Below are 27,229 nucleotides of genomic sequence, written 5' to 3'. Positions count from 1 at the left end.
TCTGGCTTCTTTTTCCTGGTTAACTGGAGGTAAGAGTCTCAAAAACTTTCCTGCCTGGGGCTGGGAAGGTGGCTCAGTGGTAGAGCACTTGCCTTGCATGCATGAAGCCCTGGGTTCAATTCCTCAGCACTACATAAGCAGGGAAAAAAAAGCCGGAAGTGGCGCTGTGGCTCAAGTGGTAGAGCGCTAGCCTTGAGCTGAAGAGCTGAGGGACAGCGCCCAGGCCCAGAGTTCAGGCCCCATGATGGACAAAAAAAACAAACTTTCCTGCCTGGGCTGGCTTTGTACCACAATCATCAGATCTCAGTCTCCTGAGTGACTATGGTTATAGGCATGAGCCACCAGAGTCCAGCTTTTCTTTGTTGTTTTTGTTTATTTGTTTATTAATTTGGCTTACTCGGGGTCTGGCTATGTAGGTCAGGCTGGTTTTGAGCTCTAGCTCCTCATGAGTGGTGATATTATAGGTGTACACCATAACACCTGACTAAATTTTGGCAATTTTTTTCTGGTAACAAGGTTTGAACTCAGAGCATCATGCTTGCTTGGCTGGTGCTCTACCACTTGAGTCACATGTCCAGCTGGGCTTCCTACTGCTTATTTTGGAGATGGAGCCTTCTCAAGGACTAGTCTATCTTGGATGGATTTAAACCTTGATCCTCTAGATCTCAGCCTCCTGAAAAGGTAGGATTATAGGTGTGAGCCATCGGTGCCTGGAAATTTTTGACAAATATTTTTGGGGGGTTTGTACTGGAGTTTTGAGCTCAGGGAATCTTGCTCTGGTTTAGCTTTTCCACTCAAGGCTGATGCTCTACCATTCAAGCCACGCTTGACTTTGCTGGTTAATTGGAAATAAAAATCTCCCAGTCTGGGCTGGGAAGGTGGCTCAGTGGTAGAGTGCTTGCCTCGCATGCCTGAGGCCCTGGGTTCAATTCCTCAGCACCACATAAGCAAAAAAGAAAAAAAGCCGGAAGTGGTGCTGTGGCTCAAGTGGTAGAGTGCTAGCCTTGAGCTGAAGAGCCGAGGGACAGCGCCCAGACCCAGAGTTCAAGCCCCACGACCAGCAAAAAAAAAAAAGAAAAAAAACTCTCCCAGTCTTTTCTGCCTGGGCTAGCTTGAAACCAGGATCCTCATATCTGACTTTCCTTTGTAGGTAGTGAGCTTACAAATGTGAGCTACCAGTGTCCATCTGGCAAATATTTTGATCTATGGTTGGTTGAATGAATACATGTGGAATGGAACCCAAAGATATGGCTATCAAACTGTAAAGACTAGAAAGATAGAAGAAAAAACTAGAAGATGTTTTTCTGGAGCTCTTCTCCTAGAAGAAGCTGCGTAAGGTTCTCTTGATTTTGTAAGGAGATGGAAGGAGTAGTGACAGAGGCCTTAGAGGAGGCCACGGGATTTAAGGGGGTAAAAAGTATTGAACAGAGCAGAGAGAACCATGAAAAGGAACAGAAACCCAGGGTACAATACTTTGCAGGATTGGTGACAGCTCAAGGCTGCCCCCAGTGGAAAAGTACTGCTTCTGCACCACGAGGTAAGACTCAGAAGAGTCCAGAATAAAGCAGATATCTTGCCAATCCCATCAAGTATCTTCAGTGATATTAGGAAACTTACTGTTTCTCTTCAAATTATGATGGTTGGGATTTGAAACTTTTTATGAGAGTATTAGAGAATGAGGAGAACAACTGGGCTCTGGTGGCTCACACTTACCATCCTCGCTACTCAGGAGGCTGAGATCTGAAGAGCACAGGATTCAAAGCCAGTCTAAGCAGGAAAGTCCATGAGATTCTTATTTCCAATCAAGCACCAGAAAAAAGCTGGAAGTGAAGCTGTGGCTCAAATAGTAGAGTGCTACCCTTGAGCCAAAATGCTCGGGATGGTGCCTCAGGCCCTGATTTTAAGACCTAGGGTCAGCGCATGTGTGCGTGTGCGCACGCACGCGCACATGTACGCGCACGCACACACACACACACACACACACACACACACACACACACTCACACACACGAGAGACCATATCAGATTTTCCTTTTTGGGTAGGTACAGTAAGACTTAAGACATTATACTTTATCATATATCCTTCTGTAACATTGAAGTTTCACCACATTCATTCATTCATTCAACAAACATTCGTTGAATACCTACCAAGTGCCAGGTTCCAGGGAAAGTAGAGATAAGAAAGAGAAGCAGAGTTCCTAACTTCTTGATGTTTTGGGTTGGAAACATATATTGAACTTGTTGTGTATATATGTAGAGCTGGCCACTGGTGGCTCACACCTATAATCTTAACTACTCAGGAGGCTGAGATCTCAGGATCTCAGTTCAATGCCAGCCTGGGCAAAAAAGTTATGAGACTATTCTCTCTAATAAACTACTAAAAAGAGCCAGAAGTGGTGCTGTGGCTCAAACGGTAGAGCACTATAGCCTTGAGCATAAAGAGGCTCAGAGACAGCACCCAAGCCCCAGAATGGGGGGGAGGGGCAAATTATATATATACTTAAGAGGAGCTCACAGTCCTCCTCCTTCAAGGTGCTGATGTTTGAACTCAAGGCCTCACATTTGATAGGCAGGCACTCTACCAATTGAACCACTCCACCAGCCCCTAGCTCTCTACAACTTTTCAAGTGTAGTACTTTTAAAAATTGGTGTTGGGCTGGGAAGGTGGCTCAATGGTAGAGCGCTTGCCTTGCGTGCATGAGGCCCTCAGTTCCATTCCTCAGCACCACATAAGCAGAAAAAAACCGGAAATGGCACTGTGGCTCAAGCACTGGCCTTGATCTAAAGAGCTGAGGGACAGTGCCCAGACCCAGAGTTCAAGTCCCACGACCGACAAAAAATAAATAAAATTAAATTTGGTGTTGGTACTGGGGCTTTAATTCTGAGCCTTGCACTCTCACTTGGCTACCTCTACTTTCTGCTTTTTGCTGGTTAATTGGAGATAAGAATCTTTTGGACTTTACTACCCCAACTACCCGATTGGCTTCAAACTGTGATCCTCATATTTCAACCTCCAAAGTAGTTAGGATTACATATGTGAGCTTCCAGCACCTGGCTAGTCACATCTGTTTTATTTCTCTAAGTGAAACTGGCTTGAGCATTTATGGACTGCGTTAGCAAGAAGTAAGCCCCTCTGGGCCTGAACGCCTTCCCTAAGATCTTTTATTTCAAGTCTCAGAGCTCTGAGCCACACCTCCATTTCGGATTTTCCGCTGGGTAATTGGAGATAAGGGTCTCCCAGAGTTTCTGCTCAGGCTGAACCGTGATAATCAGATCTCAGCCTCTTGAATAGCTAGGATTACAGGCGTGAGCCACCGGCGCCGACTACCATTTTCTTTTGTTCTCTTCCTCTCATTTATCCCAAAATTCATAGAGGCTGCAGAGGATGTTGCCCGGATGTTTTGTACTCAGCGGAGGTGGGAATTGAGTGTGGAGGAGGAGCCTCCTCTGCCGTGTTTGTCATTGCATCCCACTGCCACGACGCGTCGCTATTGCCCACTGGTCTACTTCCGTCTGATGCTGCTGGCTACTCCAGGGCAAAGCTTACTAACCTTTCACTGTAACTCAATGAGGAGGTTCTTCAAAGTTCCCCAGGTTGCAGCTTTAAAAGGCCGATCTTTTTTTTCCTTCTTTTTCTGTTATCATATCTATTTTTATTACATTACAGTAATTAGGAACAGTACTGTTCATGACAAAATTATGACAAATTTCATATGACTTTACAGCACATATTCCTATAAACATTTAAAAGTTAATTACAAGCCGGGAGCCGGTAGCTCAGTTTACGCTATACAAAAAGAGTTAAAATACATCCCAGATAAACATGTTACATTAAAAATATAGTACTAGGGCTGGGAAGGTGGCTCAGTGGTAGAGTGCTTGCCTTGCATGCATGAGGCCCTGGGTTCGATTCCTCAGCACCACATAAGCAGGAAAAGTCAGAAGTGGCGCTGTGGCTCAAGTGTAGAGCGCTAACCTTGAGCTGAACAGCTGAGGGACAGGGCCCAGGCCCAGAATTCAGGCCTCACAATGGGCAAAAAAAAAAAAAAAAAAAAAAATATATATATATATATAGTACTAGTAAGACATTGGTAGGAAAATGCAAAAGTATTTTCAACATGAAAACACGAGAGTGGATTAGAAGGTTCCAGACAAAATGTGTAATCCACTGAGCTGTGTGAGGGGGGTGGGGTTGAAATGAATATTTCCTGAAGATTACTTTGTGCTTCCTAAATTCATCTAAATGTAAAAGGCCAATCCTTGTGCACATATACTCAACAATTCTCAGAGCCCTCACTGCCCCAGAGGCACTGGCTCACATGGAGTCAGGTATTCACCCACCCCATTTCCTAAGAATTCACTGCAGAAGTCAAGAGGCATTCTTTTTCAGCCTACTGAAATTCCATTCCTTTTTTGATGTTGTTGTTGGTCATGGGGCTTGAACTCAAGGCCTGGGTGCTGTCCCTCAGCTTTTTTGCTTAAGGCACAGTGCCACTTCTGGTTTTCTGATTTAACTAGAGATAAATGTCTCATGATCTTTCCTGCCCAGCTGGTTTTGAACCATGATCCTCAGGTCTCAGCCTCCTAAGTAGCTAGGATTATAGACATGAGCCAGTGGTGGCAAACCCATTCCTTTTTTTTTTCTTTTCTGTTTGTCGTGGGGCTTGAACTCTGGCCTAGGTGCTGACCCTGAGCTGTTCAGCTTAAGGCAATCACTCTACTACTTGAGCCACAGTGCCACTTCCGGTTTTCTGGCGGTTAATTGAAGAGTCTCTCATGGACTTTCCTGCCTAGGCTGGTTTTGAACCACGATCCTCAGATCTCATCCTCCTGAGTAGTGACTATAGGCATGAACCACCAGTGCCCAGCCAGCCCATTCCTTTTTTTTTTTGTGTGCTGATAGTGGGGCTTGAACTCTGGGCCTGGGCACTGTCCCTCAGCTCTACAGCTCAAGGCTAGCACTCTACCATTTAAGCCATAGCACCACTTCTGGCTTTTTCTGCTTATGTGGTGCTGAGGAATTGAACCCAAGGCTTCATGCATGCTAGGCAAGCACTCTACCACTGAGCCACCTTCCCAGCCCTGCCCATTCCTTTTTTGTCTTTTCTTCCTCTCCTTCTTTCCTCCTTTCCTTCCTTCTTTTTCCTTCCTTCCTTCCTTCCTTCCTTCTGCTTCCCCCACACTTTTTTTTTTGTTTTAATAGGTATTGGGGCTTGAAATCAGGGCATCTCATTCTCACATGGCTTTTTAGTTGCTCAAGGCTGGTACTCTACCACTTGAGCCAAAGCTCCACTTCTTACTAATTCCTAGTTAATTGGAGATTGGAATTATGAATGTAGTACTGGTGACTCATGTCTGTAATCCTAACTACTCAGAAGGCTGAGATCTGAGGATTGAGGTTTGAAGCTAGCCCAAGTCGGAAAATTTGTAAGACTCCACCAAAAAGCTGGAAGTAGAGATGTGGCTAAAGTGGTAGAGCACTAGACTTGAACAAAAAGCTCATGCACAGTGCCCAGGCCCTGAATTCAATTCCAAGCACTGGCGCGCGCACACGCGCGCACACACGCACACACACACAGAATCTCACAGACTTTTCTGCCTGGGCTGGCTTCAAACTGGGATCCTAAGTTCTCAGATCTCAGACTCCTGAGTGGCTTGGATTTGGCTTGAGCCACCAGTACCCAGCTTGAAATTTCATTTCTTTCTTTCTTTTTGGCCAGTCCTGGGGCTTGAACTCAAGGCCTGGGCACTGTCCCTGAGCTTCTTTTGCTCAAAGCTAGCACTCTGCCACTTGAGCCACAGCACCACTTCCAGATTATTCTGTTGATGTGGTACTGAGGAATTGAACCCGGGTGTCATGCATGCCAGGCAAGCACTCTACCACTAAGCCATATTCTCAGCCCGAAATTCCTTTTCTTGAGCAAAAATGATTCAGTTGCCTCGAAGAAGACTCCAGATCTGATGAATACATAAGGATTTCTTAACTTTTCTTGGAGAAAAATACTTTACGTGGCTATTGATCACTCAGTTTTTATTTCCTACAATTTTAGTGAAAAACAAAAAACAGCAAAACACAATTTTTTTTAGATTTCTTTTGGTGGTATTAGTTTGTGAGTTCATGTCTCACAATTGCTTGTCAGGAGTTCTAACACTTGAACCTTTTTTGTCTTTCTTTTGCCTGTTTTTGTTTGTTTGTTTTGTTAGTCATAGGGCTTGAACTCTGGGCCTGGGCGCTATCCCTCAGCTCTTCAGTTCAAGGCTAGCTCTCTACCACTTGAGCCACAGTGCCACTTCTGGTTTTCTGGTGGATTATTGGAGATAAGAGTCTCACCGACTTTCCTGGCTTCGAACTGTGATCCTCAGATCTCAGCCTCTTGAGTAGCTAGGATTACAGGCCTGAGCCACTAGCTTCTGCCTTTTTTTTTTTTTGTAATTGTCAGATAGACTTGCCTGTTTTTGCCTCATGCTTCCCTTAGACCTTAATCCTCCTTCCCTTGGCTTCCCACCTATCTGGCATTATAGACATGCACCACCAGACCAGGCTCAACGGTTGAGATGTCTTTCCAACCTTTATTTTCTAGGCTGGCCTTAAACCCTGATCTCTACATCCTGAGTAAATGGCATTCACTGGCATGAACATGGTCTGAGATTTTTTTTTTTCTGCCAGTACTAGGGCTTAAACTCAGGGCCTGGGTAATGTCTTTGAACTTTTTGTTTTTTTCACTCAAGGCTACCACTCTACAACTTGAGCCACAGCTCCATTTCCAGCTTTTTTTTTTTGGTCAGTCGTGGGGCTTGAACTCTGGGCCTGGGCACTGTCCCTCAGCTCTTCAGCTCAAGGCGAGTGCTCTACCACTTGAGCTACAGCGCCACTTCTGGTTTTCTGGTGGTTTATTGGAGATAGGAGTCTCGCGGTCTCTCCTGCCCGGGCTGGCTTTGAACCGCGATCCTCAGATCTCAGCCTCCTGAGTAGCTAGGATTACAGGCGTGAGCCACCAGCGCCCGGCCCATTTCCAGCTTTTTTAGTAGTTAATTGGAGATATAAATCTATGGGCCTTCCTGGCTGGGTTAGCTTTGAACTTTGATACTAAGATTTCAGCCTCCTGAGGAGCTAGGATTACAGGCATGAGCTACTGGTGCCTGGCTGAGATTTTGTTTTTTTTGAGACAGAATCTTGCTATATAAAACTGGCTGGCCTTGAACTGGCAGTCCTCCTGCCTCACAAACTCTTGAGTGCTTGTAGTATAGGTATTTATCATCATGTCTCACAGGAGACTTCTTTTCTGGTGCTGGGGATTGAGCTGAGGGGTTTGTATACAATAGGAAAACTATCACTGAGATACACCCCATCCCTGGCTTGAGAGAGTTGATCATTTCTTCCCATTGAATATAGTCTGGAAGGACTTCTTTTTGTCAGTTGTGGGGCCTGAACTCTGGGCCTGGGTGCTGTCCCTCAGCTCTTCAGCTCAAAGCTAGCGCTCTACCACTTGAGCCACAGTGCCACTTCCAGCTTTTTCTACTTATACGGTGCTGAGGAATGAAACCCAGGGCCTCGCCTCATGCATGCAAGACAAGCACTCTACCACTGAGCCACCTTCCCAGCCCTGGAAGGACTTTTAATCGAGCTATACTGGCCTCTTCTAGTCAAATTATGGACACACGATCCATACTAAGCCAACTAAACTTTATTTAGGGAAGCGCTTCCCCAAATTATTTTTTTTCCTATTGTGAGGTTTGAACTCAGGGCCTGGGCACTGTCCCTGAGATTTTGCACTGAAGGCTAGTGCTCAACCACTTTGAGCTACAAATCCATTTCAGGTTTTCTGGTAATGTGCGCCTATAGCAAAATTACATCCTTATGGGAAATGTTTCATCTTATGTGGACCTTTCCATGGGAGAACTGACCACACATATCTTTTTTTTTTTTGGTTGTAGGGTTTGAACTCTGGGCCTGGGTGCTGTCCCTCAGCTCTTCAGTTCAAGGCTAGCGCTCTACCACTTGAGCCACAGTTTTCTGAGTGGTTTATTGGAGGTAAGAGTCTCATGGACTCTCCTGCCAGGGCTGACTTTGAACCATGATCCTTAGATCTCAGCCTCCTGAGTAGCTATGATTACAGGCTTGAGCTACCAGCACCGGCCACACATATCTTTTATATTCTTATCAGTTACATATGTTATTTATAAACAATAATTGCCAGTATGAGGAGGTATTTTAAAATTTTGATTAAACAATAGTACTGGGCTGGGAAGGTGGCTCAGTGGTAGAGCGCTTGCCTTGCATGCATGAGGCCCTGGGTTTGGTTCCTCAGCACCACATAAGCCAAAAAAGAAAAAAGCCGAAGTGGCACTGTGGCTCAAGTGGTAGAGCGCTAGCCTTGAGCTGAAGAGCTGAGGGACAGTGCCCAGGCCCAGAGTTCAGACCCCACGACTGGACCCCCCCCCAAAAAAAACAAAACAAAACACCAAAATAATGGTACCTATAATCTTGGGAGAAAAGTCAGGCTGGAGGTATATGACTCAAGTGGTAGAGCACCAGCCTGTGAGCACATAAGCCAAGGGAGCTTCATGTCCTGAGTTCAAACCCTTTTACCTGGAAAAGAAACAAAGAAACAACAACAACAAAAAATAAACAAAAGCAATTCAAAAATATTTGGGGGCATTTGTCAGTACTCAAAAATTTCTGCCTGGAGTGGGGTTGCATGCTCATCATGCCAGCATTTGGGAGGGTGTGGTAGGAAAGGTTAGCATTGCTTGTTGACATGGGCTAGTCCCAAGTTTACAAGCTTTGCTGTGTGAGGGAAGTCACTTAGGATACTCTTCTAAAAACAGTTTTATTGAGATATTATTTACATGCCTTCAGTGTACATAATGAACAGGTTAATTTTTTGTTTTGTTTTGAGACAAGGCTTCTCTATGTAGTCTAAGCTGCCCTTGAACTCACTATGGAGCCTAAGCTGTGTACTAACTTGAGATATTCCTGATTCAGATTCCAGGCATATGTCACCACTGCCTTTGGCTCCCACACACCACAATACTAGGGCTTCAATTCAAGACCTCACATTCACATGGCTGATTTGCTAGTTCTTTACCTCTTATGTCACTCTTCTAGCCTCTCTAGCCTTTTTTTTGTGTGTCGGTCGTGGGACTTGAACTCTGGGTCTGGGCACGGTCCCTGAGCTCTTCAGCTCATGGTGAGAGCTCTAACACTTGAGCCACAGCGCCACTTCCGGTTTTCTGGTGGTTAATTGAAGAGCGTCACAGAGATTCCTGCGGGGGGCTGGCTCAAACCTATAATCCTCACTGTTCAGGACGCTAGGATCTGAGGATCACAGTTCAAAGCCAGCCCAGGCAGGAAAAATCCCCGAGACAATTATTTCCATGTAATCACCAAAGCCAGTAGTGGAGCTGCGGTTCAAATGGTAGAGCTCTCGCCTTGAGCAAAAAGTCTTGAGAAAAAATAAAAGCTCAGGCCCAGTGCTCAGGCACGAGTTAAAGCCTCAGGACCGGCACACACACAAAAATATTCTGCTGTCGTTGACTATAGATGTTGGGACACTGTTAAAGATGCAGTTTGCTTTGTGCTGTGTCTACCACTTGAGCCACAGCGCCACTTCTGGATTTTCCTGTGTACGTAGTACTGAGGAATCAAACCCAGGGCTTCATACATGCTAGGCAAGTGCTCTACCACTGAGCCACCTTCCCAGCCCCGTCTTGTTTCCTTTGACTCGGTTATTGCGTATAATTTGTAGCGGTGTTCCCTACGTCACTGATTACCTCTATCCCCGCCTCCCTACTGGGGTTGGATTTTCAACTAAAACCTCGTATTTGCTGTTGGACTTTTCTATTGCTCTAGTCTTCCTGCCAGGTCAGCGGAAAAGCGAATCTGAGTTCTCATCCTCGGCTTTCGGCTTGTTTGGTCTGGAGCGAATTGGGGAGGGATTGGATCGCCGAGGCATCACGTGAGCCAGACGGTATGATGGCGGGCGCTGGGGAAGATGTGCGAGCGCTCTACCGGGCTGGCGTCCGAGCGGCTTTGGAGGCTTGGCCCGCTTTGCAGGTGAGCAAAACCATGGCAGGATGAAAGGTTAGAGTCTGGGACACAAGAGCTTGCCGGTCGAGACCCCTGAGACTTGGATGGGCGACGTGGGCGACTCCCGACCTTAGGCGGGTCCCTAAGCTGACATGGTGGGCTTCGAACTGTATTTTCAGATTGCGGTGGACAATGGCTTCGGGGGCGTGCACAGCCAGGAAAAGGCCGAGTGGCTTTGTGGTGCAGTGGAGGATTATTTCTTCCGCAATGGTGAGTGAGTGTGGGACGCCGCTTTCTCTCTGTGTGGCAGTGGGGACCGGAGAGGAGGAGCCCTGGAGAGCCAGCACGTCTCTCGAACGCTTGATGGATGACCAGTTTGCTACCCGAGGGCGAGGTGGAACGAAAGCTAGTTTGGGAGTCAGGATCTCGGGTCTGAGTGTCTTAAAGGTTGTTCTCCTAGATCATCATGTTATTTCCCTGAAGTGGGCGTTTTACCCTTATAAGATTGTTTCTTGGGTTTTGAAATGGGTATCACAGTTTCAACGCCAGCTTTGTCCAGTAGTGTTGTGTGAGTCATATCATTTAAAAACTGCAGAGCTGGGGGTGTAGCTCAGCTGTAGGGCACTTTTCTAGCATGCTCAAGACTTTGGGTTCCATCTCCAGCACACCCAATCTTACCAAAATTAGCAGCCACTATAGTGAAAAGTAGATGGAATTAGTGCTGTGTTATTCAGCTCACATTCAAAAGGTTTCAACATGTCATAAATGTAAACTTTTACATCTAATAAGATGTACAGCCAAGTGTTGGTGGCTCAGGCTTGTAATTGTAGCTACTCAGGAGATCTGAGGATTATTTTTCAAAGCCAGCTCCTGTAGGAAAGCCCGTGAGACTTATCTCTAATAAACTACTAAGAAAAAGCCGGAGGTGGCACTGTGGCTCAAGTGGTAGACCAGTAGCCTTAAGAAAAGTAATATCAGAGACATTGCTCAAGCACAGTGCCAGCCCCAGGACCGACACCCACGTGCATGTGCGCACACACACACAGACGTAAAAAGATTGTTTTTTTTTTAAAAATATGATAATTGCCTGATGTTAGCACATCTCAATTTGGCCTTGTCACATTTGTGTGTGTATGTGAGACGCTGGGCTTGAACTCAAGAGCCTCTTACTTGCACTCTACCACTTGAGCTGTGTCACAAATCCATGGACTAATCCATGACATTTCAAATCCTCAGTAACTATACGTGGCTATCAGGGTGGCAAAGATGGATACTATAGCCCCATTTAAGGGTTGTATTGGAACAAAGAGCCAAGCAGGGGATGGGTTAAATGCTATAGTGTTTTTTTTTTTTTAACAAAGTTCCCCATTTTCTAGCCTTGGATTTGGTATCCAGCAGAGTCCTATCTCAAGAACATTTTACTATCAAGTGAGGGATACAAATAAATGGACAAATCCAAAGCTAAATAAGTGTTCTGAAAGAAAGGAACACATGGTTCTTGTGGCAACTTGAGGTGGAGGTGGCACCTTTTCTGGGAAGATAGTGATTGGACTCCTTCCCTTGGGATGAAAAGGAGTCAGTGTGGGTGGGGAAAGCTAGGAAAGTTACACCAAGGAGGTCTGTGGTGATGGGGAGATAATGTGTAACTTTTGGAAGATGTCAAAAGGATCATTGTTCTAAGGCCATTGTGGGGTGGAGAACTGGGAGAGAGAATGAAGCTGGGTGGTAGGGAGACTTTCTACTCCAAAATGATAATATATGAAAGGCATTCCAAGCCGTGTGTGTATGTATGCTGGTCATGGGGCTTGGCCTGGGCGCTGTCCTTGAGAGGCCAGCTAGGATTGGAGGGTTGAAATTTGCAGCTTGATTTGACAGAGAAGTCTGAAAGAGTCTTTATCTCTGATTAAGCAGCAAAAATCCAGAAGGGTGTGTGTGTGGCTCAAGTGGTAGAGAGCCAGCTTTGAGCAAAAAAAAGAAAAGCCAAGCAAAAGAGCATTTGAGGCCCTGAGTCCAAGTCCCAGTACTTGCATGTGCAGTTTTTGTCTATAAAATAAGACCAAGAATAGGGCAATGGCATTTCTCATGGAAAAGAAGGTGGATTCGGGCATAGGAGAGTGCTTGGCTATAAGTAGGGAGGGAAAAAGAAGCAAGTTTCTGGTTTGAACGGTGGGATGAATTAAGTGCCTTTCAAGGAATAGAGGAACAGTAGAAGATAAGATGCAGGTTTAGAAGTTGGATATGGGGACCTAAGTTCTTTGTTAAATACCTGGGTATACAAGTACTCGGAGTTGGGGATAAATTTGGAGGATGTTAGATTTGAATAGTAGAGACAAGCAAGCAGGTGGGTGAACTCTTCCAGAGAAAGGGGAGGAGAGACTTTTTTTTTTTTGGGGGTCCGGTCGTGGGGCCTGAACTCTGGACTCTGGGCTTGGGCACTGTCCCTCAGCTCTTCAGCTCAAGGCTAGCACTCTACCACTTGAGCCACAGCGCCACTTCCGGCTTTTTTGTTTTTGCTTATGTGGTGCTGAGGAATAGAACTCAGGGCCTCTGGCATGCAAGGCAAGCGCTCTACCACTGAGCCACCTTCCCAGTCCAGGGAGGAGAGACTTTTAACTGAGAAAAGTAGACTGTGGGCCCAGAGAGCAGAGCTTGGCCAGAATCACATAATAGGTTTGTGTCAAAGCTATGAGAATTTTCTTATTGGAAGTATCATATCCCATTTTTTCTTACCAGTCCCATTGGCCTCTAGTCTCCAGAATGAGGTGAGCCAGTTATGAAGGCTCTCCATACTTCAAAACTCCAGGCATTGTGTTTGGTGAGTCCTCATAAGAGACTTTTAAGGTCACTATTAGCTCCACTTCACAGGTGAGGAAACTAGGCTCAGAGAGAAGTAGTGTGTTGAGTGTCACATAGAGGGGAAGTCAGATGAAACAAAAGCATTTTAGCCAATAAATATAACTGTTCACTGGCCTTTGCTCATTAATGAGGTGTAGACCTATCAAAAAGGTATTGGAAAATAGCAGGTAGGATGATGAAGTTGCCAGTCTTTGACCAAAGGGTCCTATCCTTTCCTACACAGCTGACTTGGAGTTGGATGAGGTGGAAGACTTTCTTGGGGAGCTGATGACCAATGAGTTTGATACAGTTGTGGAGGATGGGAGTCTGCCCCAGGTGAGTTAATTGTGGACACAGCAGCCATCTCCATTCCTGCAGTCTTTTCCTAACTGTTTGCTTTGCTTCCAGAACCTTGGCTTAAACCATTCTTTGCTTGGGTCATATACCAGGCCATTCTAAGATTCTGCCCCCCCCTTTTTTGCCAGTCCTGGGGCTTGAACTCAAGGCCTGAGCACTGTCCCTGAGCTTCTTTTGCTCAAGGCTAGCACTCTACCACTTGAACCACAGCACCACTTCCAGCCTTTTCTGCTTAGGTGGTACTGAGGAATTAAACCCAGGACTTCATGCATGCTAGACTCGTACCACTAAGCTACATCCTCAGCCCCTAAGCATTCCTTTTGCCTAAAGGAAAAAGTGTTTAGTCTTCCAGGCCTTTCCAAACCTTCCCTTTCTCCATATATCCCAGCCAGATCTGCTCCTCATCCTCATCCCAAGGGCAGGTTGATTCCCTTCCTCTTCCAGTTAGCATTACATGTCCGGTGAGATTGTCTTTCCTTCTGCATTTACTGTCTTTCAAAAAGCTCATGTTGCATACCTGTAATCCTAGCTACTCAGGACACTGAGATCTGAGGATTGAGGTTTGAAGCCAGCTAGGGCAGGAAAGACTGCAAGACTCATATCTCTCATTCACTACCCAAACATCTGGAAATGGAGCTGTGGCCTTGAGTACAAAAGCTCAGGGACAGACAGCACCTAGATCCTGAATTCAAGCCCCAGGACCAGCATACACAACAAAATCAAGCTTATGTCTTGTGTCTTTTCTGCTACAATAGCCTCCTTCACTGCTTCACCTGAGCCTTTCAGATGAGGCTGCCTCACTGGTGGACTTCTTAGAGGAGGACAGTTCCAACCCCCTCCCTCCCTCTGAGCTGGTTGTATAGTAAGATACTCTGGAAAATCCAAACTGGTTGAATGTTTTCTTGACAGGTGAGCCAGCAGCTGCAGACCATGTTTCAGCACTTCCAGAGAGGTGATGGAGCTGCCCTGAAGGAGATGACCTCTCACATCACCCAAAAGAAGCTTAAAGTCACAGCCACTGCACTTAAGACTGGCAAACAGGCTGAGGAGGCAGAAGCGGACACAGTGGAAGAAATGGAGGTGAAGAGGTACCCCTTGGGTGGTGAGGGTACAGATGCTTTCCATTTTGTGGGAGTGCATAGAAGTGATGTTTGTTGCTTATTGGTGGTGATGGTGATGATGGTGATGATATTCTCCAGAGAGAGGTCACACAGACATATCCTGGCAATGTTGGGTGAGCTTAGGTCTCCAATGATTAATGATGCATATAGCATTATCTCATATTTTTCCTCCAGGTCACAGCTGTGAATAATGGGGCTACTACTGAGAGGGTGTGTCCCCAGGCTGAGCCCTCTGAATCGAATTTCCAGACTATTAAGGAAGAGGATATAGTGGAAGATGGCTGGACCATTGTACGGAGAAAGAAATGAGTGGATCTGGAAATGGTTTTTGAGTCTTTGTTTCTTAAGTGTTTGGAGACTTCTGTAGGGTTGTTGTTGTTGTTTTGAGGTCTATAGACCTCTGGACTGTTTGTTCACCCTGTCCCCACCTTCTTCCCTGATCCTCTGTCCAGCTCCTTCCAGGGGAAAAAAGCCCTAGAGTCCTTGGTTGAGAGGGTGATGGGACCTACTTTACCATAACTCTTAAGCCTTAAGGTACCAAGTGAATGATTAGGCTGGCTTGTCCAGCACAGTGCCTCTTGGGTTTAACCAGTGTGAAGAGGGTGGGGGGGGGGATGAGTGTGGATGTGGTTGAAGAAGGGGTTAGACTCTGGTGGACAGTGAGCAGTTTAATTTGTGGAGAGGACCAGCATTCAGCTTTAGGGGGCTGGCTGCTCAGTAATGGTGAGATGAACATGGAGACCAAAGACAGAGAGAGAGAGAGACAGAGATATTGAGGATATATAGGAAAGTAGCTTGTTGGTGCCTCTCCCCTGTCCCTCTAACTCCTCACAGAGCAAGTCCTCTCCCCACCCAAACTTGAGACCTCCCAGAAATGTTCTGCTCTCTTCTTTCATTCATTCCAGCTTTCCCATGGAATTCCTTCAAATTCTAAGCCCAGCTAGGTGGTGAGGTTGGGAGAATTGGGATGTTTTCTGTCTCTTCCAACCTCTTCCTTCACTTCCCTCCCATCCTGTTAAAAGTCCAGGGATGAAGCTTCAGAACTTAATAAAGAATAGCTTCATTCATTGTTTAATCTGTGGGTTGACCTGTGTGAGCCATGGTATCAGGCAGACTTGTGGGAGCTGAGCTTCAAAGTTCAGCCACAGAGAGGTTTCTGGGCTTACCCTCATAGCCTGGTTACTTTGAACAGACAGACATAGATGAATGGACTATAACCGTGCTCTGAAAGTTACTGTAAGCCTGAAATAAACTGTATTTTTCTTTAAAAAACAAAACAAAGAGTATCCATTGTCCTCCCCCCACCCCTGTTCCCCTGTCCTGCCCAGTGGCCCTGCCATGGGTCTGGACGTTAAAATCCTGGGTAGCCTTGGGGCCAGGAAGCTATAAGCTGTGGAAGAGGCAGGAGGGGGTTTAGTCACCATCCCACGTGGAGTCAAAAACGTGAAGACACTGGCTGAAGAGGTGGGAGTGGGTTGGGCCCCGGGGTTTGTGGCAGAGCTGGCACTTGAACTCATGTTTCCTGCCTCTGGTGCTTTTGTTTGGGGGAGGGGATTGGGTGGAGGCAAGATTTTCGGGGTGTTTGGGATGGGGTGTAAATAATTGAATTCAGGTGGGTCTAGCAATAGCTCCCAACCTCCCTGGGGACAGGGATTTTTTTTTAAAAATAATTAATATCACTGTAGGAATATTTGTGTTTAAAAGCCCACATTTTGTGAAAAGATGAATTTAAAAAAAAACCCAAAACCCAGCATTCGGGATTGAAAGTGCCCGTAATGGGAGTTCAAGTATTGACTGAGCTGGGAGGGGAGGGGGCTGGAGTCCCCAGTTGGACATGGGCAGCTAGAGTGTGGGGTGGGGGCTCCCAATTCCCCCCTAAACCCTCTAGGTCTTGTCTCGGGTCTGGGGGGCTTCAGGGGACTCAGAAGTGGCTCCTGATGCTGCCACTGGTGCCTCCATCTCCCTGTCCTCAGACAGTGTGGGCCCGGGGCAGAACGTATCCCCACGGCCTGCCCGGCCCAGCACAGCCATCCAGCGCCGCTGAAGCTCCTCTGTCTCGGGACTGAAGTACCAGCTTAGGTGGCTCTGGGTTATCTTGAAGACATGCCTTCTGTCAGGCCGCTCCCCTGCCTCAGGAGGCCCCACCTCGAAGCCAATGAGGGGCAGGCTGCGCTGGGCTTTCACATCCTGCGGAGGAAGGACAGAGCTGGGGTCACCTGGGGGCTCTACTGGCTTGGTATCTACTCCTTTCTTCCCTTGCTCAAGAACCTGCCTTGGCTTCATTGTAATCAACAGGAAAAGGAACTAGGACTTGGTTTAAACACATGTCTCCTCCCACACCCCAAACCAGCTGGACTAGTCTCTTTAAGTAGAATGGTCTTTGACTTCCTCACCCCATCTGCATGCTCATCCTTACTCTGAATTAGACCTAGGAGTGCTAATGCCTGTTCCACTCCAGTTTTCTCCAAGCCAGACTCCCCATCCCACCTATTTGCCTTCCATGTTTTGCCTTGTCACTAGCTAGACTTTATGACCCACCCAAGGCTGGGTATTCTAGCTTTCCCTTAGAGATGGGCTCATCCCATTTGCCAAGGCCAAGGAAGAAGAGAAATCGGGGAAAAAGGGTAGCAGTGTGGCTTCACTAGGTATCCTAAAAGACTCAGAAGGAGGAGGATGCACACCTGAGGGGCTCCATAGATGTACAGCACCAAAGGTTCATTCTCAGGGACCACGAACCATGCCTTGTGCCATCCTTTCCCGCCCTTTTCCATGTAGTGCAGGAAGCTGCAGATGACGCTGTTCTCAGCAGCTACTGAGGCCTGTTTCTGGATCCAAGAAACATGGATAAAGTCATTGGTAACAGATGGCCTAGCCTGACTCCATTCTAGTTTAAGTAGCTTCTCCCCTCCCCTAGTACATGGCTTGCTATTCCATGTCTCAGATGCAGACTGTGATGCTCAGGTGATAGAAGTTTTGACTATTGCCTCCTAGTGAGTCCAGATTCAAAGCTAGACTTCTCTGCTTGACCCAGGCCATGACTGTTGTATGTAAGAGCCAGAGAGGGAACCTGGGCTCATGCCTGTAATCCTAGCTAATCAGGAGGCTAAGTCCACACACACACCACACACACACACACACACACACACACACACACACACACACACACACACACACACACACACACACACACACACACACACACACACACACACACGGCCGAAAGTTCATGAGACTCATCTCCAATTAACCACTAGAAAACCAGAAGTGGCACTGTGGCTCAAATGCTAGAGCACTAGCCTTGAGAGATGAAATGCTCAGGGACAGTGCCCATACTTAGAGTTCAAGCCCCATGACCATTAAAAAAAGGCCAGAAGTGGAGATGTAACTCAAGTGGTAAAGTACCAGCCTTGAGTGGAAAAGGCTAAGGGACAGTGACCAGGTAATGAGTTCAAGTTCCAGAATTGGCATACATATGCACACATGCACATGTACACACTAACAGAGAAAGGTGTGCACACACCAGCAAGGGCATCTAAAGGCCAGTTAGATAACTGGTTAATTTATTCAAGCTGTTCACACTTTCAACACCTCACCTCTTTACATCTTTCATCATACATCCATCACTCAGCAAGGGGCAATCTAGCACTGTGGTTAAGGGGGTGGATGGTAGGTGGTAGGTAGGTAATGCAAGCTGGCTCACACTCCGAGCTCTAGATGAAAATATATTGACTTGGAAGGAGAACACAGAGGGCTGTTGTGAGGATTAAATGAGCTAACACAAGCAATGCATTTAGTATAGTTATTGGCAGAGTAAGCTATTTTTTTTGTGGGTCATGGGTCTTGAACTTTGGGCCTGGGCACTGTCCCTGAACTCTTCAGCACAAGACTAGTGCTCTACTAGTGGCTTGAGCCACAGTGCCACTTCCCATTTTCTAGCGCTTAACTGGAGATAAGAGTCTCAAGGATGTTCCTTCCCAGGGCTGGCTTTGACCCATGATCCTTCAGATCTCAGCCTCCTGAGTAGCTAGGATTACAGGTGTGAGCCATCAGTGTCAGTGCCTGGTGAGTAAGCCCTTTAAGTGTTAAATGGCTTGATATGCTTAAAAAAACCCAAAATAAATTCTTCTGGGAAGAATTTATTCTACTGATCCTAGTTTGTAATAAAGGGCAATTTGTTGATTGAACAAAAAAAATCCTTGAGCTGTGTCTATAAATCTCAGCTACTCAGGAGGCTGGAGGCAGAATAACTGAGGTCAGCCTAAGGAATATAGTGAAATCTCATTTCAAAAAACAAAACCAGGAGCTGGGCATGTGGCTTAGCGGTAGAGTGCTTACCTAGCATGCATGAAGCCCTGGGTTCGATTCTTTAGTACCACATAAACAGAAAGAAAAACCCCGTCAGAAGTGGCACTGTGGCTCAAGTGGTAGAGTGCTAGCCTTGAGCAAAAGACGCCCAGAAATGGTGCCCAGGCCCTGAGTTCAAGCCCCAGGACTGGCCTAAAACAAAACAAAAACAAAACACCTGGGCACTGGTGGCTCATGCCTGTAATCCCAGCTACTCAGGAAACTTGGATCTGATGATCACAGTTTAGAGCCAGCCCTGGCAGGAAAGTCTGTGGGACCCTTACCTCTAGTCACCAAAAAAGCCAAAAGTAGAGGTATGGCTCAAGTGGTAGAGCACCAACCTTAAGTTAAAAAGCTAAGGAAGTGTCCACGCCCTGAATTCAAGCCCCAGTAACTGACAAAATAAAAACCACTTATTGACTGTGTCACTTGGTCAAATAACCTCCACATGCCTTAATTTCTCCATTGTAAACTAGGGATATGAGCATAGGTAGATTACTTACTATAAGGGTTAAAAGTGTAAAGTATTTTCATGAAATGACTCTTGGATTATTATTTTTTTTTTTTTGTCGTGGGGCCTGAACTCTGGGTCTGGGCGCTGTCCATCAGCTCTTCAGCTCAAGGCTAGCGCTCTACTGCTTGAGCCGCAGCAGCGCCACTTCTGGCTTTTTCTGCTTATGTGGTGCTGAGGAATCGAACCCAGGGCCTCATGCATGCAAGGCAAGTGCTCTACAACTGAGCCACCTTCCTAGACCCTTTACTCCCTTTTTTTTTTTTTTTTGACAGTCTTGGGGCCTGAACTCTGGGCCTGGGTCCTGTCCTTGGGCTTTTGTGCTCAAGGCTAGAGATCTACCACTTGAGCCACAGCTCCACTTCTGGCCTTTTGTAATTAATTGGAGATAAGAGTCTCACAGACTTTTCTGCCTGGGCTGGCTGTGAACTGCAATTATCAGATGTCAGCCTCCTGAGTAGCTAGGATTACAGGTGTGAGCCACCAGCACCTGGCTGTATATACTCTTGTACTGGTTTTGCTCGGTCCATGCCTGGGTTACTTGATCAGCCAGTGCACATGGCACCCTACATTTCAGAGAGTCCAGATCTCCTCAGATCACATTGGATAGGGGCTTGGCTCTTACCTCCAGGATAGACCTCCTGCGCTGGGGTGTATGTTGGTTGCAGGCTGGACTGCTCCCGGGCACCCCATGCAAGGCCACATAGCAATCAGTGCACACACGATTGGAGCGGTTATTGTCATAGATGAGGCGGGCCCGGAACTCAGAGCACTTCCCACAAACCACCTGGGGTGGCAAGTGGAAAAGAACAGTTGGATTCTGGCCGGCCTTTCCCTTTAGTGTAGCAAGTACCACGGCAGATTTGCACCTATTCCTCCCCCCTTGGAGGGTATCCATTTCAGAAATGGGTTTTTGGGTTGCCCCTGCCTCCCAATACTCACATGCCCACAAGCCTTGCAGTGGTGCCTGCGTTTGGTGATGGAGTTGAAAGGCTCCTGGCAGCGCATGCACATGGTGACTTCCTTTTCCCGGATGGGCGTGGGTGCTCTCTTCCCAAGGTCCACATTCTAGGGAAAGGCCAGGATCCAGGTCAAAGACAGCTGTTCTGCTCAGTTCAACCAACCCTTGTTCATTTCCCAAGACTTGGATCATTAAGGAGGATGGGGGCAGGAGACACATGGAGAATACCTGCCCTTTTCTTTTTTTGTGTTTGCTTGAACTCAGGGCCTGGGCACTATCCTTGAGCCTCTTTTGCTCAAGACTCTACAACTTGAGCCACAGCTTTCACTTCCAGCTTTCTTGGGGGGGTGGGGGGAGGTAAGAGATAAGAGTCTCATGGACTTTTCTTGCCTGGGATGGCTTCAAACTGTGATTCTTGGATCTCAGCCTCCTAAGTAGCAAGGATTACCTGTAGCTTTGAGCCAGGACTGGTTCCTACCTCATTGTGCCATCCAAGGTAGGTCACTTTACTCTCTGGGCCTGTTCCCCCCATGATTTCTCTGCAGCCCTATGAACAAAAAACTGCTCCTCCGAGGTCATGCATTGTCTGTCTAGTCTCTACTTCCTAGGAATGAGAGGATCATGCCAAGGAAAGGTGGGAATTTGGAGGCTGGAAAGGGATTCCCAGTGCTGAGGGAGATAGAGGTGAGGTGTCAGGGCATGGAGGGAGGACGACTCTTACTGGTGAGTTGGGTGGGGTATCTTCATCTTCCCTGTTTGTTGAGTTCAACAGTTTGAAGGTCTCCAGGGTCTGCTCATGCTTTAAGAGGGTGGAGTTGATGGCCTATCAGGGAGGGGTAAGAAATGAGAGGTCAGATCACTCCACAAGCCACCTATCTTCACCCTCAGCTCACCTTCCTATGCCTTAGTCTGGAGTAAGGAAAATTTACGTTCTAGGCTCAGCTGTGTCCATGTCAGACATATAATCTTGAGCAAACCCCTCCCATATTCCAGGTAATTAGAAAAATGAGGGTGGAAAGCCAGGGGATAGAGTTGGGGGAAGAGCTGTTACTGGAAAAACCTTAGCTGGCCTTCCTAGCCTCTGCCTGAGCTTAAGGCTTCACAGGTTTTGACCCACTCTGAGAAACCAACATCCTGAATTTGTGAATTTCTGTTTTGCCACTGGACTTCAGTTTGCTTAGCTATAAAATGGGGATGGCAAAGTCTGTTGGAAGGGAGGTATGTAGGCCCATTCTGTTAGATAGGAGTTTTGGGGGGAAGAGTCTATGTCCCCTAAGAGACCTGTTAATACTCTTTCAGCCCCCTCCCACCAAGCCTTCTTGGATGTTACCTGGACCCAATCTTTCTTCTCCTCCTCAGTCCTTGTGGGGAAGAAAGAAAAATGCTGAGTTAGGCAGGTCAATAAAAAAATTAAATTAAATTTAAAAAAACCTGGAAGCCGGGCACTATTGGCTCACACCTATAATCCTAGCTACTAAGGAAGCTGAGATCTGAAGATCAGAGTTTGAAGCCAGCCTAAGCAGAACAGTCTGGGAGACTTATCTATAATTAACCACCGAAATGTCAGAAGTAGAACTGTAGGTAGGGCAGAAGTCTTGAGCTTAAAAGCTAAGGGACAAACTGGGCACCGATGGCTCACACCTGTAATCCTAGCTACTCAGGAGGCTGAGATACTAGGATGACAATTTGAAGCCAGTCCAGGCAGGAAAGTCCATAAGACCCTTATCTCCAATGCAGCATCAAAATAAAAGCTGGAAATAGAGCTATGGTTCAAGTGGTAGAGCACTACTTTTGAGCCAAAAAAAAACTCAAGGACAGTCCCTAGGCCCTGAATTCAAGCCACAGGACTGGTGCATGTGTGTATGCGCGCACGTGTGTGCGCGCACGCGCACGCACACACACACACACACACACGCACTGGCAATGACTATTACTTTCTGGATCATTCTGAGCATCACTGAGAACGTGTAAAGCCCAGCCCAGCAGAATGTGTTATATTAATCACTGTGACTCCCTCCACTCTGTGTCTCTTTTTTTGTGCCAGTACTGGGACTTGACCTCAGGGCCTTGTTCTTTTCTCTTAGCTTTTTCCCTCACAGACCTTCCCTTCTGGTTTTCTTGCCTCCCTAAGGCCTGTGCCTCAGTGAGTCCTCCTCAACCACTCACTCTGCTGCCTCACATCTTCTAATTTCCTTCCACATTCATACTCTAGGCATCTAAAGTACTTTTTCTAGTTGAGTGTGATGTAATCCCAGCTACTGTGGAGGCAGAGATACGAGGAGGCAAGCTTGAATGAAATTATTGAGACCCACCCCTTCTTCCCTCCTTCCTTCCCTCCTTCCTTCCTTCCTTCTTTCCTTCCTTTCTTCTTTCTTTCTTTTTCTGTCCGTCATGGGGCATGAACTCTGGATCTGGGTACTGTCCCTCAGCTATTCAGCTCAACGCAAACACTCTACCACTTGAGCCAGAGCACCACTTCCGGCTTTTTCTGTTTATGTGGTGCTGAGGAATCGAACCCAGGGCCTCATGCATGCAAGGCAAGCACTCTATCATTGAGCCACCTTCCCAGCCCATTGAGACCCTATATTAAAAGCAAACAGACTATTAAGTGGAATAGCTCTTGTCTAAAAAGTTCAAAGCATAGGGTTCATCATGTGTGTTCATTATGGGGCTTGAACGTAGGGCCTATGTGCTATCCTTAAGCTTTTGTGCTCCAGGCTACTGCTCTACTTCTTGAGCCACAACTCCACTTCTGGCTTTTGGTGGTTAACTGGAGATAAGAGTTTCATGTATTATACAGGGTGGCTTCAAACTGCAATCCTTAGATCTTAGCATCCTGAGTAGTTAGAATTACAGGTGTGAGCTGCTGGTGCCTGGCAAAAATGGTATTTTTCTAATATGAAAACCTGATTATAACCTTAAAACCACTTCATGGAAAAGTAAAGCTGTTGCTCAGAATTTAGCTTTAGGAATATTTGTTGCCAGCTGGGCACCGGTGGCTCACGCCTGTAACCCTAGCTACTCAGGAGGCTGAGATCTGAGGATCACTATTTCAAAGCCAGCCTGGGCAGGAAACTCCATGAGACTCTTATCTCCAATTAACCACCAGAAAACTGGAAGTGGCACTGTGGCTCAAGTGGTAGAGCATTCTTCTTGAACTGAAAAGCCCAGGGACAGCACCCAGAGTTCAAGCCCCACGACCGACACACACACACACACACACACACACACACACACACACACACACACACACACACACACACACACACACACACACACACACACACACACACACAATGTTTTTGTGGGCGAATGATATAGCTCAGTGGTAGAACACTTACCTAGTGTGTTTGAGGCTCTAGGTCCAAATCCTATATGTATGCTCATGTGTGCAAACATACACACACAGAGAAAAGAATATTTACTATAATGCCTTTGTTGGTGATACTGGGGTTTGAACTCACAGCCTCACATTTCTAGGCAGGTGCCCCAACATTGGAGCCTCTTGTCAGACCCCTTTTGCATTATTTTTGAGACAGGATCTCCTTTTGCTTGGGATGGCCTATACAGTGATCTCCCTATGTGTACCCCTTAGCATTTCTAGTATGACAGATGTGTGCCACTGCACCTAATCAATGGTTGAGATGGAGTCTCAAACATTTTTTTTTTTGGGTCCGGTCGTGGGGCCTGAACTCTGGGTCTGGGCGCTGTCCCTCAGCTCTTCAGCTCAAGGCTAGCGCTCTACCACTCAAGCCACAGCGCCACTTCTGGCTTTTTTCTTTTTGCTTATGTGGTGCTGAGGAATCGAACCCAGGGCCTCCGGCTTGCAAGGCAAGCACTCTACCACTGAGCCACCTTCCCAGCCCAGTCTCAAACATTTTTGTGTGTGTTTGTCTGGCAAGGTCAAGACTCAAACTGGGACTTCCCTATCTCTACCTCCCAAGTGGCTAGAATTACAGGCTTGAACAACCACACCTGGCACAGTGTTTTTTATTATAGTAAAAAATTGGAAGCAGAGCTGAGAGGGAGGTGAAAAAAATATGTCATTACTACAAGACAATTTTAATGATGTAGAATGTTTATTATAAGAAGCAAAAAGAACATTTAAAGGCAGGGCAACTGTTGCTCACACCTGTAATCCTAGCTATTCAGAAGGCTGAGATTTGAGAGTCATGGTTCAATGTCAGCTGGGGCAGGAAAGTCTTTGAGACATTTATCTCCAATAAACAACTCAGAAAAATCCCAAAGTGGCGCTGTGGCTCAAACTGTATGTGGTACTGAGAAATCGAACCTGAGCTTCATGCATGCTAGGCAATCACTCTACCACTAAGCCACCTTCCCAGCCCCTTGAAATTATTATTATTATTATTTTTTTTGGTCGGCCGTGGGGCTTGAACTCTGGGCCTGGGCGCTGTCCCTCAGCTCTTCAGCTCAAGGCGAGCGCTCTACCACTTGAGCTACAGCGCCACTTCCGGTTTTCTGGTGGTTTATTGGAGATAGGAGTCTCACAGTCTCTCCTGCCCGGGCTGGCTTTGAACCGCAATCCTCAGATCTCAGCCTCCTGAGTAGCTAGGATTACAGGCGTGAGCCACCAGCACCCGGCCCTTGAAATTATTTTAAGAAGAGTGGAGCCGGGGGCTGGGAAGGTGGCTCAGTGGTAGAGCGCTTGCCTTGCATGTCTGAGGCCCTGGGTTCGATTCCTCAGCACCACATAAACAAAAAGAAAAAAAAAAGCCAGAAGTGGCGCTGTGGCTCAAGTGGTAGCTTGCTAGCCTTGAGCTGACCAAAAAAAAAAAAGAAGAGTGGAGCCGGGCGCTGGTGACTATGCTTATAATCTTAGCTACTCAGGAGGCTGAGATCTGAGAATCAAAGTTCAAAGGTAGCAGGGGCAGGAAAGTCAGTGAGATTCTTATCTCCAATTAACCATGAGAAAACTGGAAGTGGCGCTGTGGCTCAAGTGGTAGAGCACTGCCTTGAGCTGAAGAGCTGAGGGCCAGGACCCAGGCCCAGGCCCAGGTTCGAGCCCCATGACCACAAAAAAAAGAAGGGAGGGGCTAGGAAGGTAGCTCAGTGGTACAGTGCTTGCCTTGTATGCATGAGGCCCTGGGTTGATTTCTCAGCACCACATAAGCAGAAAAAGCCGGAAGTGGCACTGTGGCACTGTGGCTCAAGTGGTAGAGTGCTAGCCTTGAGCTGAAGAGCCTAGGGAGAGTGCCCAGGCCCAGAGTTCAGGCCCCATGACCCACAAAAGGGAGAGTGGGGCTGAGAATGTGGCTTAGTGGTAGAGTGCTTGCCCGGCATGCATGAAGCCCTAGGTTCAATTCCTCAGTACCACATACATAGAAAAATCCATAAGTGGTACTGTGGCTCAAGTGGTAGATTGCTAGCCTTAAGCAAAAGAAGCTCAGGGCGGGCTGGATAGGTGGCTCAGTGGTAGAGCGCTTGCCTTGCATGCCTGAGGCCCTGGGTTCGATTCCTCAGCACCACATAAGCAAAAAGAAAAAAGCCAGAAGTGGCGCTGTGGCTCAAGTGGTAGAGTGCTAGCCTTGAGCTGAAGAGCTGAGGGACAGCGCCCAGGCTCAGGCCCCAGGACCGGACCCCCCCCCCCCCCAAAAAAAAAAAAGCAGCTCAGGGACAATGGCTAGGCCCTGAATTCAAGCCCCAGGACTGGCAAAACAAAACAAAAACAATTTCAACAGGTTACACTACTCTATTTTCACACAGGCAAATAAAGTATTTTGACCATATGCACCCTCTTCATTAGCCATTTCCCCTCCTGTTATTATCCATTCTCTCTGTAGATCCTGTTTTACTTGTTACTTATTTTTCCTACTATGTATTAATTGTACCAAGGGGTTTCACCATGGCATTTTAGACATGCATATACTTTGATCAGAATAACTCTCTCCATTGCTTTCCCTTTCCCTGCCCTGCAACCCCACTGATCCACAGCTTTTCAGCTTTTCATTGAGATCTAGGTGGTCTGCGTTCACAACTGCAATGTATTTCAGAATTATTCACCCTCCATCTTTCTTTTTTTTTTGTCAGTCTCATGTGGGCTGGGGGCCAATGGCTCATGCCCATAATCCTAGCTACTTGGGAGACTGAGATATGAGGATCATGGTTTGAAGCCAGCCTGGGCAGGAAAGTCCATGAGACTCTTATCTCCAATTAACCACCAGAAAACTGTAAGTGGTACTCTGGCTAAAAGTGAGAGAGTGCTAGCCTTGAGCAAAAGAGTTCAGGACAATGCCTAGGCCCTGAGTTCAAGCCTTACAACTGACAAAAAAAAGTCTTGGGGCTGGAAAGGTGGCTCAGTGGTAGAGCGCTTGCCTTGCATGTATGAGGCCCTGGGTTCGATTCCTCAGCACCACATAAGCAAAAAGAAAAAATGCTGGAAGTGGCGCTGTGGCTCAAGTGGTAGAGCACTAGCCTTGAGCTGAAGAGCTGAGGGACAGTGCCCATGCCCAGAGTTCAGGCCACACAACCAGACCCCCATCCCCTCCCCCACAAAAAAAAGTCTCACAGGACTTGGACTTTCCTGCCTGGATGGCTCTGAACCTCAATTCTCAGATCTCAGATTCCTGAGTAGTTAGGATTACAGGCATGAGCCACCAGTGCCCGGCTAACCAATATTTTATATGTGTATTTTCTGTGCCCATACTGGAGCTTGAACTCAGGACCTTGCAATTGAATGGCTTTTTTACTCGCGGCTGTCATTCTGCCACTTAAGCTACACCTCTGCTTGCAGTAATTTACTTTAAAGATTGTTCAGCAAAGGACATATATGGCAGGCTACATGTGATGTCATATGCCTGTAGTCCCAGTTTCTTGGGAGGCTGAAACAAGAAGCTCAGGCATTCAAGGCCAGCCTAGGAATCCCAACAAAAATGTAAAACTGAAAAGAAATCTGATAGAATGCTTGTAGCTGACAGTTTCTTTTGCATGATGCTGGGAGCAAAACCCAGGGCCTTGTGCATGTTAGGTAAATGCTCTATCACTGAGCTATACCTCCCACACACCCAGATGCAACTATTGACTTTTAAATAATTGGCTCTAAACCCTGGTTC

At 46.9% G+C, this 27,229-nt stretch overlaps 2 protein-coding genes across 2 annotated transcripts in view; one reads left to right on the top strand and one right to left on the bottom strand.

The window, feature by feature from the left end:
- Positions 1-9,956: 9,956 nt before the first annotated feature.
- Tsr2 (TSR2 ribosome maturation factor) lies at positions 9,957-15,998 on the top strand. Its single transcript, XM_042684864.1, has 5 exons — positions 9,957-10,057; positions 10,210-10,300; positions 13,110-13,201; positions 14,132-14,302; positions 14,518-15,998. The coding sequence occupies exons 1-5, from the start codon at positions 9,974-9,976 to the stop codon at positions 14,650-14,652; spliced, it is 573 nt and encodes a 190-aa protein (XP_042540798.1). The 5' UTR covers positions 9,957-9,973; the 3' UTR covers positions 14,653-15,998.
- Positions 15,999-16,042: 44 nt separating this feature from the next.
- Positions 16,043-27,229, bottom strand: part of Fgd1 (FYVE, RhoGEF and PH domain containing 1) — a 65,499-nt gene continuing 54,312 nt past the window's right edge. Inside the window, exons 13-18 of the mRNA XM_042684863.1 lie at positions 21,490-21,520; positions 20,881-20,982; positions 20,141-20,266; positions 19,824-19,985; positions 17,025-17,168; positions 16,043-16,530 (exon numbers count right to left, since the gene is read on the bottom strand). Coding sequence (XP_042540797.1) covers positions 16,228-16,530; positions 17,025-17,168; positions 19,824-19,985; positions 20,141-20,266; positions 20,881-20,982; positions 21,490-21,520 — 868 coding nt within the window. The 3' untranslated portion in view covers positions 16,043-16,227. The remainder of the gene's footprint in view (positions 16,531-17,024; positions 17,169-19,823; positions 19,986-20,140; positions 20,267-20,880; positions 20,983-21,489; positions 21,521-27,229) is intronic.

This window comes from Dipodomys spectabilis, unplaced genomic scaffold (genome assembly GCF_019054845.1).
Source record: "Dipodomys spectabilis isolate Male_0828 unplaced genomic scaffold, ASM1905484v1 ptg000091l, whole genome shotgun sequence".
In the NCBI taxonomy this organism is placed as follows: Eukaryota; Metazoa; Chordata; class Mammalia; order Rodentia; family Heteromyidae; genus Dipodomys; species Dipodomys spectabilis.
Note: the sequence above shows the minus strand (reverse complement) of the source record. Positions and strands in the feature narration are given on the sequence as shown.

Coding starts and splice junctions, on each gene's coding strand:
- Tsr2 (XM_042684864.1), top strand. CDS start 9,974: ATGATGGCGGGCGCTGGGGAAGATGTGCGAGCGCTCTACCGGGCTGGC. Junction 13,202..14,131: donor AGGATGGGAGTCTGCCCCAG/GTGAGTTAATTG, acceptor TTTTCTTGACAG/GTGAGCCAGCAGCTGCAGAC. Junction 14,303..14,517: donor ACACAGTGGAAGAAATGGAG/GTGAAGAGGTAC, acceptor TTTTTCCTCCAG/GTCACAGCTGTGAATAATGG.